At 40.7% G+C, this 15735-nt stretch overlaps 1 protein-coding gene across 13 annotated transcripts in view; it reads left to right on the top strand.

Moving 5' to 3' along the window:
• LOC122677200 (phosphodiesterase 4D interacting protein) overlaps window positions 1-15735 on the top strand; it is a 236882-nt gene that overhangs the window by 45465 nt on the left and 175682 nt on the right. For all 13 annotated transcript variants that reach the window (XM_043877092.1, XM_043877115.1, XM_043877116.1 and 10 more), the window contains exons 2-3: window positions 5758-5813; window positions 11918-12063. In XM_043877092.1, the coding sequence (XP_043733027.1) occupies window positions 5758-5813; window positions 11918-12063 (202 nt within the window). The remainder of the gene's footprint in view (window positions 1-5757; window positions 5814-11917; window positions 12064-15735) is intronic.

Raw genomic sequence — 15735 nt, 5'->3', positions numbered from 1 at the left:
CTGCAGACTCTGCCATGGTGTTACCCTTTGCTAAGGAAGAATCCAAGTTTGTACCCCTCTGCACAATGTTTCGAGAGACTAGACTAGTGGACCAGTGGCTCACATCTTGGAATAGCCACTTTTAAGGAACACAAAATTGAGTGTTGTGGATATTCCTGATATAATTGAGACTGGCACACTTAGAAAACTACTGGAAGAAATCACCAGAGCACAGTCTGACAGCATCAGAGTATCAGCATGTAGCAGATGTCTGTGACTACCTAGAGGGTTGGGACGGGGTGGGAAGGAGGTTCAGGAAGGAGGGGACATGTGTACACCTATGGCTGATTCATGTTGAAATATGTCAGAACCAACACAATATTGTAAGGCAATGCAGTTCAGTTCAGTTCAGTCACTCAGTCGTGTCTGACTCTTTGCAACCCTATGGACAATAGCACACCAGGCCTCCCTGTCCATTAACTAACTCCCAGAGTTTACCCAGACTCATGTCCATTGAGCTGGTGATGCCATCCAACCATCTCATCCTCTGCCGTCCTCTTCTCCTTCTGCCTTCAATCTTTCCCAGCATCAGAGTCTTTTCAAATGAGTCAGTTCTTCACATCAGGTGGCCAAAGTATTGGAGTTTCAACTTCAGCATCAGTCCTTCCAATGAACACCCAGGACTCATCTCCTTTAGGATGGACTGGTTGCATCTCCATGCAGTCCAAGGGACTCTCAAGGGTCTTCTCCAACACCACAGTTCAAAAGCATCAATTCTTCGGCACTCAGCTTTCTTTAGAGTCCAACTGTCACATCCATATATGACTACTGGAAAAACCATAGCGTTGGCTAGATGGACCTTTGTTGGCAAAGTAATGTCTCTGCTTTTTAATATACTGTCTAGGTTGGTCTTAACTTTCCTTCCAAGGAGTGAGCGTCTTTTAATTTCATGGCTGCAGTCACCATCTGCAGTGATTTTGGAGCCCCCCAAAATAAAGTCAGCCACTGTTTCCACTATCCTCCAATTAAAAATAATTTAATTATTAAAAAAGAGGGAGGGAACATGTGTATACCTATGGCTGATTCATATTGATGTATGGCAGAAACCAACACAACATTGTAAAGCAATTATCCTCCAATTAAAAATAAATGAATCTTTAAAAAAAATAACAAATAAATAGATTTAAAAAAAAAAAAAAAAAGAATGTTGTAGATGGCTCTGAGTGGACCAGTTATGTCCTGATCATCTTCAACCTAATCACTCTGGAAAACTGTAGGAAAGGCTGTTCCTATGGGATATTGAATGTTAATGTATTGCTTGAGTCCAGTATTTTCATAACTACTTACCAGCAAGTCAAGGAGATAATAATACATCATGCAGAAATTAAGTGGGGGAGCAGCTGGTAGGTGGGTTGTACTTGGAAAATGTTTGGTTCTTCATATTGAGCAGGAAGGTATCTTGGCAAAAATTAGTAAGTGTGCTTTTAGTGAAACTGGTATCAGTTCAGTTCAGTCACTCAGTCATGTCCGACTCTTTGCGACCTCATGGACTGCAGCATGCTAAGCCTCCCTGTCCATCACCAACTCCTGGAGTTTACCCAAACTCATGTCCACTGAGCTGATGATGCCATCCAACCATCTCATCCTCTGTCGTCCTCTTCTCCTCCTGCCTTCAATCTTTCCCAGCATCAGAGTCTTTTCAAATGAATCAGCTCTTTGCATCAGATGGCCAAAGTATTGGAGCTTCAGCATCAGTCCTTCCAATGAATATTGAGGACTGATTTCCTTTAGGATGGGTTGGTTTGATCTCCTTGTAGTCCAAGGGACTCTCAAGAGTCATCTCCAACACCACAGTTAGAAAGCATCAATTCTTTGGCACTCAGCTTTCTAAATAGTCCATCTATACTATCTATACTATCCTCTCACATCCATACATGACTACTGGAAAAAGCATAGCCTTGACTAGATGGACCTTTGTTGGCAAAGTAATATCTTTGCTTTTTAATATGCTGTCTGGGTTGGCCATAACTTTCCTTCTAAGGAGTAAGTGTCTTTTAATTTCATGGCTGCAGTCACCATCTGCAGTGATTTTGGAGCCCCCAAAAATAAAGTCTGCCACTGTTTCCACTGTTTCCCCATCTATTTGCCATGAAGTGATGGGACCAGATGCCATGATCTTAAGTTTTCTGAAATTGGTATCTCTGATTAACAAATTGGCAAGGTAGTGGGCCAGAAGATAAGGCTCACTGAGGGAAAGTTTGGTTCATTTAGACATGAAAAGCATATAAGGTAAAACATTCAGGTAACATGTAAGATAAAAATATCTTTGGAGAAAGATTGTATATGTACATCTATGCAGGAGAGCTTTACGTGCCCTCATGAAACACATGCTTGCTGACCATGAGTCATTCATGGACTGATGTTTAAAAAAAAAAAAAGAAACTAGAAATATTTGAATTTGAGAAACTAGGACAAGGGCATACAATTCTTTTCTGGACTTAAGTAATATAGAGAAAAATTTATCAACATATGTTACTGCTTTGTGGGTGGGTGGCAGGGCCTGGCTTGGAGTTTGTCTCTACTATACCCCAATTCTCTTTGCACTTTGGTTTATCAGCTATTTTCACAAATTGCAATCCCCTCGAGACATACCTCGTGTTTCTTAACCCTGTGCCCCTTCTCTGGGGGAGCATCAGATTCCTTCTCAAGCTTTTGAGCAGCTGAGTGAGCCCCACTCTGTGGCCATATGAGAGGAAACTTGAGCTGTTAATAGAGTTAAAGTGATTTTTAAAAAAATCTCCAGAGACTACAGAAAGCCCATTAACTCAGTACTCATCCAGAGTGACCTCTCTACCCTTCTGGTTATTGCTTCATAGAAGACAGGCAGTCGGCTCAGGGGTGAGTGTGGGATGGGGGAGAAGGTGAAGAAGCTTGTGGCATCCATATGCATCACCTTGTTGTCACTTGCTCCTGATCTATAATGTGGAAATCTTCAGAGCAAGAAGAATTGAATGAGATCATGTCTGGAAAGTTTCCCCATCCTTAGAAAGTATTAAAATGAGTTTTAATGCTACTAGTGTCTATTAGAATAGAATTGTGTAATTACTGAAGGAACCTTAGAAGTTCATGCATTTCTTTTACAAATATTTAGGGAAGCTGAAGCCCAGAGGTAAAACTGACCTGTAATCCCCTTAGTAGCTTGTTGTTGTTCTGTTGCTAAGTCCTGTCCCAACTCTTTGTAACACAATTTAGCAATGGAACACAACAGCAAAAAGCTACATAGGTAACTCAAGACAGTGTCTTAAAGGAGAAGTGAAAGTTTTGTCTGCATTTGATCTATACCAGGGTGTCAGCCTCAGAGATCTATAAAGAGCCAGGCCAGTATCTTAAATGAGCACATGAGCTGGGATTATAAGAACAAGGAGTGACAGGGACTGTGGCAAACCAGAGAACATGTCTCTTCTGTTTAAAGGCAGCAGGTTATCCCTCTATGTGGGAAGGCAGGCCCAGTATTGCCAGACCCATTCATTTTACAAGAGAAGTTAGGAATGGCTCAACCTTGTGTTGACCAAATGAAGCATGTTGGATGGGCTGAATTTGGCCTGAGGAAGGACCTTGCTCCTGATGGCAGAAGCGGTTACCCAGGTCTGTGGGCTGAACATAAAGGAATCCATTCATGCATGAGTAGCAGCAACTAAGTATTTTTTTCCTCCACAAATTTTTCAAGACATTATTCTGGCTGATAGTTTCAAAATCCTTCCCCTACTTTTTCTCAGCGGAGGGAAATCCACAAGTAGTAGTTCATCTCTTTCATTTTTCACTCTCAGGGAAAATTTTTAATGAGAAGTGGAGAAGGGAAAGGGGGCAGAGGGCCTGGAAGAACTACAAGCTGGTGACCTGCTTTTGAATAATAAAGAATTGCCAGGTGGTGTGTGTAACCTGGTGTGTTCTGCCTGGTACTTTTATGTCCATCTGGAACTTAGCAAAGTGAAGATTTATGCCAAGATCCAGCCCTGAGGCAGAGAAGGAAGAACACCAACAGTTTCTAAGTAAATGCCAGGCTCTCTTCCGCCTCCCTGTGAATGTCTCCTGATTTTTAAAAAGAGAAGCTTTCTAAATCTCTGGCTATATAATTATTTTTAGGACAACTAACTGGGAGTACCCGAGGGTCTAAGGAGTAAGCTAAATGTTGAAAGCATCTCTTTGTAGGATTATTGCAACTGCCTCTCTGTTTCTTGCCTTTCCCACCCAGTCTGTTGTCAAAACAGTAGCCAGCCCTTTTAAAACATCCATCACTCAGTTCATCTCTTTTTTTGACACACCAGACTCCAGTGGCTGAATTCCTCTCAGGGTCCAGAAAGGCGTTAAATAATCTGTCCCCTGCCCAGCCTTCCTATTACTTCCCTGACCTCACCTCCTGCTACTCACTCAGCCCAGCCACACTGGCCTCCTTGTTGTTCCAGAAATGCTCAGTCGTGCTTCCTCTGAAGAGTCTTTGCACTTGATGTTCTCTGCTTGCAAGACTCTTTGCCCAAATACCCACATCATTGCTTCTCAGAGACACTTAGCCTACCAAAAATTGCAACCCCCTTCTCTTCCCCATCCCTCCAGCATTTCCTACTTCTACTCCCGACCTTTTTATAGTACCTGTCCCCAATTTTTTATAGTACCTGTCCCCAATTGTTACTATACATTTTGCTTTTTTGTTTCCTTTTATATAAGTTCCATGAGTGCAGGTGTTTTGGTCTGTTTTGTTCACTGCTACATTCGTAGAGCTTAAAACCAGTGCCTAAAATCATAGTAAGTGCTTGACAAGCATTTGTTGAATACATCTTGAGTTTTCTTTTCCTTCTCTTCTAGGGATACTGGTCTTCACTGTGCTGGACAGATATAGATCTTGCGACTGCATCATGGTGTTTTTAACATTTTAACATTTCCATTAACATTTCCATTAGTAGACTTTTGTTTGTTTTAACATTTTTTTAGTAGACTTTTTTTTTTAACATTTCATTTTTTTTTTTTTAACATTTCCATTAGTAGACTTTTGTTTGTTTCTCAAGTTTTCTGGATCAGTTCTACTTCCTAAGCATATCGATTTTTTTTGCTTCTCTGCATTTCTACTCTCGTTTCCTTTAGTTAAAACTATCACAGCTTGTTGTTTTCTCCATCTACTTTTGTTCCTTCTACACAATGTCATTCAGCAGTCAGAATCATCTGAATCTGATCATTTACCATTCATTTCCTCATTTAAACTCCTTCAGTGGCTTTGCATTGCCCTGCACATAAGTCTCACATGCTTACCCCATCCCTCGAGGCCCTGCATGGTCTGGGTGCAACCCTGGCTTTCTCTGTTCCTCTAACAGGCCAAGTTCCTCCCTGACTCAGGGTCCTTGCTTTTCCCTCATGATGGAATACACTTCTGTTTCCATTTTTCATCTGGCTGACATTCTCTTCATCTCAGTTTAGATGTTCTTTTCTCTGAATTTCTCTGAATCTCTCTACTAGTTAAGTTACTCTGCGTATTCCTTCATAGCACTTGCCACACTAGTAATTCAATGCCTGTGGGATTGTTTGTCCAGCGGCTGTCTCTACACCTACTCAGTAAGGTGGGGCATGTCTTTGTATTTCCAGCACTTAACCCTGACCCTGATACATAGTACTAGAACAGCTTAATGATTGCTTGTGGAGAAATAAATAAAACCAGATGTCTTGACACTGAGGAATTGAACACTGTGTGGGGTGTTACTTCATTAATGGATGATGTGCTTCTCTTCACAGAGATTATTTTGCAGAAGATGATGGGGAGATGGTACCCAGAACAAGTCCTGCAGCAGGTAAGGAGGTCATGGATCTTTCTTTGCTATACTCTTGGTCTCCTGCTGATCATAAATCTCTTAAATTTTAGATCCCATCTCTTAAATTTTAGATCCCATTTAAATCTATAGTCTTGGCTATATCTTCAGACTTTTTTTGAATTTCAAAATTTGCACATACCACTGTAGAACATAATACCCCACCTGCGCAGCACAGTGCAATAACTCGTAACTGAAATACTTCATTATTTCAGTAATGTGAACTCTTCATACTGCTAGCAATTCTGTAATTGCAAGTTAAAGTCACGTGTAAAATGATAGACTCTTCCACTAGAATGAAATCTCGAATATACCATTAAAATGGGTATAATAATGGTGTCAACCTCATAAGTGAGATTAGAAAAGCTCTTCGAGGACTTCCTTGGTGGTGCAATGGTTAAGAATCCTCCCTGCAAAATATTGTATGACATCCCTTATATGTGGAATCTGAAAAAGAAATGGTACAAGTGAATTTACTTTCAAAACTGAAAGAGATTCACAGATTTAGAGAAGAAGCTTACAGTTGCTGGAGGGGAAAGAATGGGGGGAAGGGATAGTTAGGGAATTTGGAATGGACAGGTACACCCTGCTGTGTTTAAAATGGATAACCAACAAGGACCTACTGTATAGCACGGGGAACTCTGCTCAATATTATGTGGCAGCTTGGATCGGAGGGAAGTTTGGGGGAGAATGGATATACATGTATATGTATGGCTGAATCCTTTTGCTGTTCACCTTAAACTATCACAACACTGTTAATTGGCTATATCCCAATACAGAATAAAAAGTTTCAATTAAAAAAAAATTATTTTAAATCCTCTTTGCAATGTAAGGGACATGGGTTTGACCCCTGATTGGGGAACTAAGATCTCATGTACCTCAGAGCAACTAAGCCCAGGCGAGTCCGAGTCTGTGCCCCACAATGAAAGATCCCACATGACACAAGGAAGAATCTGCATGCCGCAACTAAGACCCAACTTGCAGTCAAATAAATAAATAAACATTAAAAAACGAAAAGCTCTTAGTACAGAGCTTGTCAAGGAATAAACACCTGTAAATATTATTATTAATGTGTACACAATAATATATTATTCCTGTATTAAAATTAGCTAGAGGTCTACCTAAATTACAAAACCAAAGTGAAAATAATTCTCTTTTGGGGGCTATTTTTCACAAAAACTTTCAGTCACTTAGCGTTTTACCTACTTTGCTAAGTGATTTGCCTTTTCGTATCAGCCTTGAAGCACAGATGGTTCATATGCACAATGCAGAAAAAAACTTCTTTATTTGAATGTGTTAAGGACTTGGAGTCATTTAAAATTAGCATTTGTAATTGTGTATGTAAAATCCATAAATTCTAAAGGTTTACCATACTCATTTTGAGCATGAAGATCCTCCGTTTTGAGGTAAAAATTGAAAGACTAGGGCAAAAGTGGAAGGGTAAAGAAGAAATTGCCTATTATATGCAAGGTATTCAGTTGGCTACTTTTATTGTTTCATTTAATCCATATGAAAGCTCTGTGAGGTAAACATTATTATTCCTGTTTTTACAGAGGCAATGGCACTCAGCAAAATTAAAAGATTTGCCTAAATTCCCATAATTAGCAGGTGGATTAGTCAGGATTCATAGCCAATCTTTTTTTTTTAAACATTTTTGTTGTGTCCAGATCTAGTCTTTGAAGTCTCTTCTCTATCATATTCTATGAATCTAACTGTAATAATACATTGCTCTGTTTTATAAAATTTTCTTTCATTTAATCGCCTTATTTAATTTCATGTAAATGTGTAAGAAATAATTTTTTCTAATTTATTTTAATTAAACATTTGTATTTACTTAGAAATGTCAAGTTTTCAACAAAACAGGTGCGCCATTATTACTATTACTATTATTATTAATTTGCAATCACAGTGTGATAAACAATTAACATTATAACAATTACTTTGTACAAACTGACTCAAACACGATTTAAGGTGGGAAAAAAACCCAACTCTTATCTGTAACTAAGCTGTGCTATGTACCAATAAAACCTGCTTTATTTTTTTTTTCTCATTTATTTTTATTAGTTGGAGGCTAATTACTTTACAATATTGTATTGGTTTTTGCCATACATTGACATGAATCAGCCATGGATTTACATGTGTTCCCCATCCTGAACCCCCCTCCTGCCTCCCTCTCCACCCGATCCCTCTGGGTCTTCCCAGTGCACCAGCCCTGAGCACTTGTCTCATGCATCCAACCTGGGCTGGTGATCTGTTTCACCCTTGATAGTATACTTGTTTCAATGCTGTTCTCTCAGATCATCCCACCCTCGCCTTCTCCCACAGAGTCCAAAAGTCTGTTCTGTGCATCTGTGTCTCTTTTTCTGTTTTGCATGTAGGGTTATCGTTACCATCTTTTTAAATTCCATATATATGCATTAGTATACTGTATTGGTCTTTATCTTTCTGGCTTACTTCACTCTGTATAATGGGCTCCAGTTTCATCCATCTCATTAGAACTGATTCAAATGAATTCTTTTTAATGGCTGAGTAATATTCCATGGTGTATATGTACCACAGCTTCCTTATCCATTCATCTGCTGATGGGCATCTAGGTTGCTTCCATGTCCTGGCTATTATAAACAGTGCTGCGATGAACACTGGGGTGCACGTGTCTCTTTCAGATCTGGTTTCCTTGGTGTGTATGCCCAGGAGTGGGATTGCTGGGTCATATGGCAGTTCTATTTCCAGTTTTTTAAGAAATCTCCACACTGTTCTTCATAGTGGCTGTACTAGTTTGCATTCCCACCAACAGTGTAAGAGGGTTCTCTTTTCTCCACACCCTCTCCAGCATTTATTGCTTGTAGACTTTTGGATAGCAGCCATTCTGACTGGCGTGTAATGGTACCTCGTTGTGGTTTTGATTTGCGTTTCTCTGATAATGAGTGATGTTGAGCATCTTTTCATGTGTTTGTTAGCCATCTGTATGTCTTCTTTGGAGAAATGTCTGTGTAGTTCTTTGGCCCATTTTTTTAGTGTGTCGCTTATTTTTCTGGAGTTGAGCTGCAGGAGTTGCTTGTATATTTTTGAGATTAATTCTTTGTCTGTTGCTTCATTTGCTATTATTTTCTCCCAATCTGAGGGCTGTCTTTTCACCTTGCTTGTAGTTTCCTTTGTTGTGCAAAAGCTTTTAAGTTTCATTAGGTCCCATTTGTTTATTTTTGCTTTTATTTCCAATATTCTGGGAGGTGGGTCATAGAGGATCCTGCTGTAATTTATGTCAGAGAGTGTAAAACCTGCTTTAAATTCCTGTGCTTATTTAAACCCTACTACTCTACCAGGCAAGGTTACTGGCTATTGAAAGATACCATTAAGCACAGGGCCACCTAAACACACACTTGATAATATATTATTTTTACAGAAATGAAAAGATACTGTACAGTGTCCAGTTTAAAAAGAAACCATATAGCCTTATATTTCCTTTTCTAAAAAATCAATGATGTAATGAGTAGTTTTGAGTAGTTAGATACTTCTAAACCAGAAAATAAAACTGCACTGGAACCACCCTATTTATCATCATTATTTTCTTCTTCATCTTTCTCTTCATTGTCATCTTCTTGATACTTTTTGTCTTCTTTTGACTTCTTTTTTAAAAACAGGGAATTCTCTTTTCTTAAAAAATTCTGAGAAGTTGATTGAAGTATCTGGGGACATTTTCTTGCATTCCTTCTAGCAAGTTTGCAGAAAGAGAAAGCAGGAAGAATGGAGGGAGGCATTTACTCTCCCATCCCAGAGGTTGCCTTTTCTTTCTACTGATGGTTTCCTTTGGTGAACAGAAGCTTTTTAGTTTAATGTAGTCCTACTTGGTTTTTTTGTTTTGTTTTGTTTTTGGTGCCCATGCATACATGGTCCATTAATTTTCAACAAAAGAGACAAGAGTGTACAAGGGATGAAGGAAGGAAAGAGAAAAGGGAAAGGGGGAAAAGAAAGGAAAGAAAAAGAGCCTGTGGTGGCATTGTTGCTTCTTGGCCCCTTCAGCTGGCCTTTGTCCGTGAGTCTGTGTGTAGGTGGCTTTCTCTCGGTGGGCCTAGAGTCACCCAGAGCCCATTTCACTGTCACTTGATGTCTGTGGAACTCAGTGGGTTGTCGTGTCTGCCATTCTTTCTGGTTAAAAAAAAAAAGTTCAGTAATAAAGGCTCACTGCTTCTTACTGTCAGTCAAGAAAAGATGTGTTTTTCTATGTCTTCGATCTGAGTCTACCACCCCAAGCCTGCCTTAGTCGGAGGTCATCTGTGTACTATGCTTGAAGGAAGCCCCGGTTTCTTATTCTCCACAGTGTTACTTCTCCAAGGCAGGCATAGGGTTGGTAGCAGCTTAGCCTCCATGAACTTCTCCCAGGGGAGTGCCTACACTGGTTAATGGAAAGATTGTGTCTCTGTCCCTTTGCCTGTTTTTCCCTCTCAGGCCTGTTACAGTCCCCTTTGCTGCTAAAATAGCATGGTGTTAGCATGCCATTAGAAAGGTTGAACGGAAGGGACGTGATATTGGTTCTGCCACTTTTTAGCAGGATGTGTGCATTCTTGAGTGCTAAGTTGCTTCAGTCATGTCTGACTCTGTGCAACTCTATGGACTGTAGCCTGCCAGGGTCCAATGTCCATGGGATTCTCCAGGCAAGAATACTAGAGTTGGGTTGCCATGCCCTCCTCCAGGGGATCTTTCCTACCCAGGGATCGAACCTGCATCTCTTATGTCTCCTGCATTGGCAGGCAGGTTCTTTACCACTATCGCCACCCTGGGAAGCCCTTTTAGAAGTGTGGTATTGGGAAAAATTTCTGAACCTTTGTTTACTTATTAGTAAAATGGATGTAATAATCACATCAGTCTATTTCAGTCTGTTTCACTGGTTGCAATTACTTTTTATTTATTTATTTTTGCTTGTGAGGTGTGTGGGATCTTAGTTCCCAGACCAGGGATCAAACCTGGGCCCCTTGCAGAGAAAGCAGAGTCCTAACCACTGGACCACCAGGGAATTCTCAGCACTAATTTATAAATGAAATAATTCGTATGAAACTATTTTGTAACACCTGTTACAGTGTCGGTTGTTACATTTGTTATTATTCCTATATTGTAACCTGAAGGATTCTCTGTAAAGAGATTTGTAGAAATAGTTCTTAGCTAGTAGCTTGATTTTTTTTTTTTTTCAAATAAAGCTATTTCAGTTATGTTTGGTTTCATGTGACACACCACTCTAAAACTTAGTGGCTTCAAACAGGGGTCAGCAAACTGCCACCCATGGGTCCAGTTGCCAGTATTTGTAAATAAAGCTCACAACACAGTCATGCTCATTCTCTGTCATATCCTCTGCATCTGCTTTGAGCTACCAGGGCAGAGTTGAGTAGTTGTGACAGAGATGATGCCCATGAGCCTAAAGTATTTACTATCTGGCCCTGTAAGAAAAGGTTTGCCCACTCATGGCTTAAAACAACAGTGATATATTATTTCTCACAATCCTGGATGTTGGGAAACTGGGCATTTCTTCTGTTGGTCTCACTTGAATCACTCAAACAGCTGCCATCGTCTGACAGCTTGACTGGGACTGAAGGCCTGAGACACCTTTTCTCAAGTGTCTGGCAGTGGTGATTGGCATCCTCATTCCCCCAGGACTTGGCCTTTATCCCCCAGGAAGGTAATCTGGGATTCTTCCCAGCATTGTGCTCGTGGGGTTCTAAGAAGGCAAGAACAGAAATGCAAGGCCTCTCAAGGCCCAATCTGTGGCATTCATCCCAAAGTGGCATTTTTATCACCATCTCTAGGTCACAGCAAGTCACTCAGCCAACCCAGATTCAAGTGCTAGGGAAGTAGACTCCGCTTTCTGATGGCAGGAGCAGGACCATCACATTACTAAGGTACATGGACATAAACTAGTGGGCTGCGCTAGGGACCACTGTTAATAAGATCTACCATAGGCTACTCCACGTGCACTGCTTCTGTGTGGCCTAGAATTGGTTCATGTTTTGCAGAAACCAAATTCTGCTGGAACATGAAGGTTGGAACGATCATAATGCCACTATCAGATAAAATCTTCTGTTGTTCTGTTTCACTGGCAGCTTTTCTTAGTGACACCAAAGATCGAGGCCCTCCTGTGCAGTCACAGACCTGGAGAAGTGGTGACAAGGTCCCCTTTGGGCATTCCTTGAGAGCATTTGAAAGACCTCTTCAGGTGCAAACCCAGGCTCTTCGAGACTTTGAGAAGGTAAGTCACATGGGTGGATAATCATTATTCCAGTTAGAAGGCATATGGGGATAGTGATATCTTATAATAATATGACCAATAGTTTAGCTTGGATTATGAGTATTCTTTCCTCTTCGTGGATCACAGCTTTGTCATTGGCAAAAGGGCTTGCATAACTCAAAGAAGCTAAAAACCATGCCATACAGGCCCACCTAAGACAGAAGGGTCATAGTGAAGAGGTCTGACAAAATGTGATGCACTGGAGGAGGGAATGGCAAGCCACTCCTGTATTCTTGCTTTTAGAACCCCACGGACAGTATGAAAAGGCAAAAAGATATAACACTGGAAGTTGAGTCCCCTAGATCAGAGGGTGTCCAATATACTACTGGGAAAGAGTGGAGGGCAGTTATTAATGGCTTCAGAAAGAAGGAAGTGGCTGGGCCAAAGCAGAAAAGATGCCCAGTTGTGGATGTGTCTGGTGGTGAAAGTAAAGTCTGATGCTATAAAGAACATTGTAACCTGGATTACATAGGAACCTGGAATGAGGTCCATGAATCAAGGTAAATTGGATGTGTTTAAGCAGGAGATGGCAAGAGGGAACATCAACATCTTAGGAATCAGTGAACTAAAATGGACGGGAATGGGTGAATTTAATTCAGGTGACCATTTTATTTGTTACTGTGGGCAAGAATCTCTTAGAAGAAATGGAATAGCCCTCATAATCAACAAAGGAGTCTGAAATGCAGTACTTGGGTGCAATCTCAAAAATGACAGAATGATCTCGGTTTGTTTCCAAGGCAAACAATTCAAGATCACGGTAATCCAAGTCTATGTCCATCCACTAATACTGAAGTCGAACAGTTCTATGAAGACCAACAAGACCCTATGGAACTAACACCAAAAAAAATAAATGTCCTTTTCATTATAGGGAATTGGAATGCAAAAGTAGGACATCAAGTGACACCTGGAGTAACTGGCAAGTTTAGCTTTCGAGTACAAAATGAAGGAGGGCAAAGGATAACAGAGTTTTGCCAAGAGAACACACTGGTCATAACAAATACCCACTTCCAACAACAAAAGAGACAACTCTATACATGGACATCACCAGATAGTCATTAATGAAATCAGATCGATTATGTTCTTTGCAGTTGAAGATGGTGATGCTCTAAACAGTCAGCAAAAATAAGACTAGGAGCTGACTGTGGCTCAGATCATGAGCTCCTTATTGCAAAATTCAGGCTTAAATTGAAGAAACTAGGGAAACCACTAGGCCATCAGGTATGACCTAAATCAAATCCCTTATGATTATACAGTGGAGGTAACAAATAGATTTAAGGGATTAGATCTGACAGGGTGCCGGAAGAACTACATATGGAGGTTTGTAACATTGTACAGGAGGCAGTGATCAAAACCATCTCAAACCAGGCCACCGGCCAGTGCCGCCACTCCTGCTCCATCGCCCTGGGCCCTGGCGGCTCCACCCTCTGACTGAGCTTTGCATGTTCCACTAATCCAGGGAGGTCGCGGGTGGAGGCACCCGGCTTCGGCTGCCTCCTAGGGCAGAACACTAACCTGACCACGGCGGGCCTGCCACGCTTGCCCCAATAAAAGCAATTCCAACCTAAAAAAAAAAAAAAAGCAATGCAAGAAGGCAAAGTGGTTGTCTGAGGAGGCCTTACAAATAGCTGAGGAAAGAAGAGAAGCAAAAGGCAAAGGAGAAAAGCAAAGATATACCCAACTGAATGCAGAGTTCCAGAGAATAGCAAGGAGAGATAAGAAAGCCTTCTAAAATGAACAATTAAAGAAACAAAGGAAAACAATAGAGTGGGAAAGACTATAAATCTCTTCAAGAAAACTGGAGATATCAAGGGAATATTTCATACAAGGATGAACATAGTAAAGGACAGAAACAGTAAGAACCTAACAGAATCAGAAGAGATTAAGAAGAGGTGGCAAGAATACACAGACAAACTGTACCAGAAAGGTCTTAATGACTCAGATAACCATGATGGTGTGGTCACTCACTTAGAGCTGGACATCCTACAGTGTGAAGTCAAGTGGGCCTTAGGAAGCATTACTGTGAACAAAGCTAGTGGAGGTGACAGAATTCCAGCTGAGCTATTTAAAATCCTAAGAGTTGATGCTGTGTAAGTGCTGCACCCAATTATGTTAGCAAATTTGGAAAACTCAGCAGTGGCCACAGAACTGGAAAAGATCAGTTTTCTTTCCAGTCCCAAAGAAGGACAATGTCAAAGACTATTCAGACTACTGTACAACTTCACTAATTCACATGCTAGCAAGGTTATACTCAAAGTCCTTCAAACTCGGCTTCAACAGTATATGAACCAAGAACTTCCAGATGTACAAGCTGGGCTTAGAAAAGGCAGAGGAACCAGAGATCAAATTGCCAACATTCCTTGGATCATAGGGAAAGCAACAGAATTCCAGAAAAACATCTACTTCTGCTTCGTTGACTAGCTAAAGACTTTGACTTTTGTGTTGAACACAACTAAACTGTGGAAAGTTCTTAAAGAGATGGGAATACCAGAACACCTTACTTACCATGGACTGGTTCAAAATTGGGAGAGGAGTACGTCAATGCTGTATATTGTCATTCTGCTTTTTCAATTTATATGCAGAGTATATACATCATGAGAAATGCTGGACTGGATGAATCACAAGCTGGAATCAAGATTGCTGGGAGAAATATCAACAACCTCAGATATGCAGATGATACCACTTTAATGGCAGAAAGTGAAGAGGAACTAATGAGCCTATTGATGAGGGTGAAAGAGGATACTGAAAAAGCTGGCTTGAAACTCAACATTTAAAAAACTAAGATCATAGCATCTGGTCCCATCATTTCATGACAATTAGATGAGGAAAAAGTGGAAGCAGTGACAGATTTTATTTTCTTGGGCTCCAGAATCACTGTGGATGGTGACTGCAGCCATGAAATTCAAAGACGCTTGCTCCTTGGAAGAAAATCTATGACCAACCTAGACAGCATATTAAAAAAGCAGAGACATCACTTTGCCAACAAAGGTGCATGTAGTCAAAACTATGGTTTTTCCAGTAGTCATGTACGGATGTGAATGTTGGAACATAAAGAAGTCTGAGCCCTGAAGAATTGTTGCATTTGAATTGTGGTGCTGGAGAAGACTCTTGAGAGTCCCTTGGACTGCAAGGATATCAAACCAGTCAATCTTAAAGGAAACCAGCCCTGAATATTGGAAGGACTGATGCTGAAACTGAAGCTCCAATATTTTGGTTACTGATTCGAAGAGCTGACTCATTGGAAAAGACCCTGATGCTGAGAAGGATTGAAGGCAGAAAGAGAAGGGGGCAGAGGATGAGATGGTTATATAGCATCATCGATTCAATGGTCAGGAATTTGAGCAAATTCCAGGAGATAGTGGACAGAGGATCCTGGAATGCTGCAGTCCATGGAAGGGCAAAGAATTGGACATGACTTAGCGACTGAACAACAATGGCATGAGTATTCTTATCATAACGATGTCTCTTTTAAGAGCATTTATCCCAATAAGCTTATGCACTGTTGGCTATGTCCTGAGCACTGTGTTTCATGAGCTACACCTGTACCACTGATTCTGTTGTATCATTTTTATCCCTGGATTACTTCTCAGATAAATTTAGGGAGTTTAAATGGCATCCTGAGAATCTGTAGCTTGG

This window comes from Cervus elaphus, chromosome 20 (assembly GCF_910594005.1).
Source record: "Cervus elaphus chromosome 20, mCerEla1.1, whole genome shotgun sequence".
Lineage (NCBI taxonomy): Eukaryota > Metazoa > Chordata > Mammalia > Artiodactyla > Cervidae > Cervus > Cervus elaphus.
This window is presented reverse-complemented; position numbering and strand designations above follow the sequence as displayed.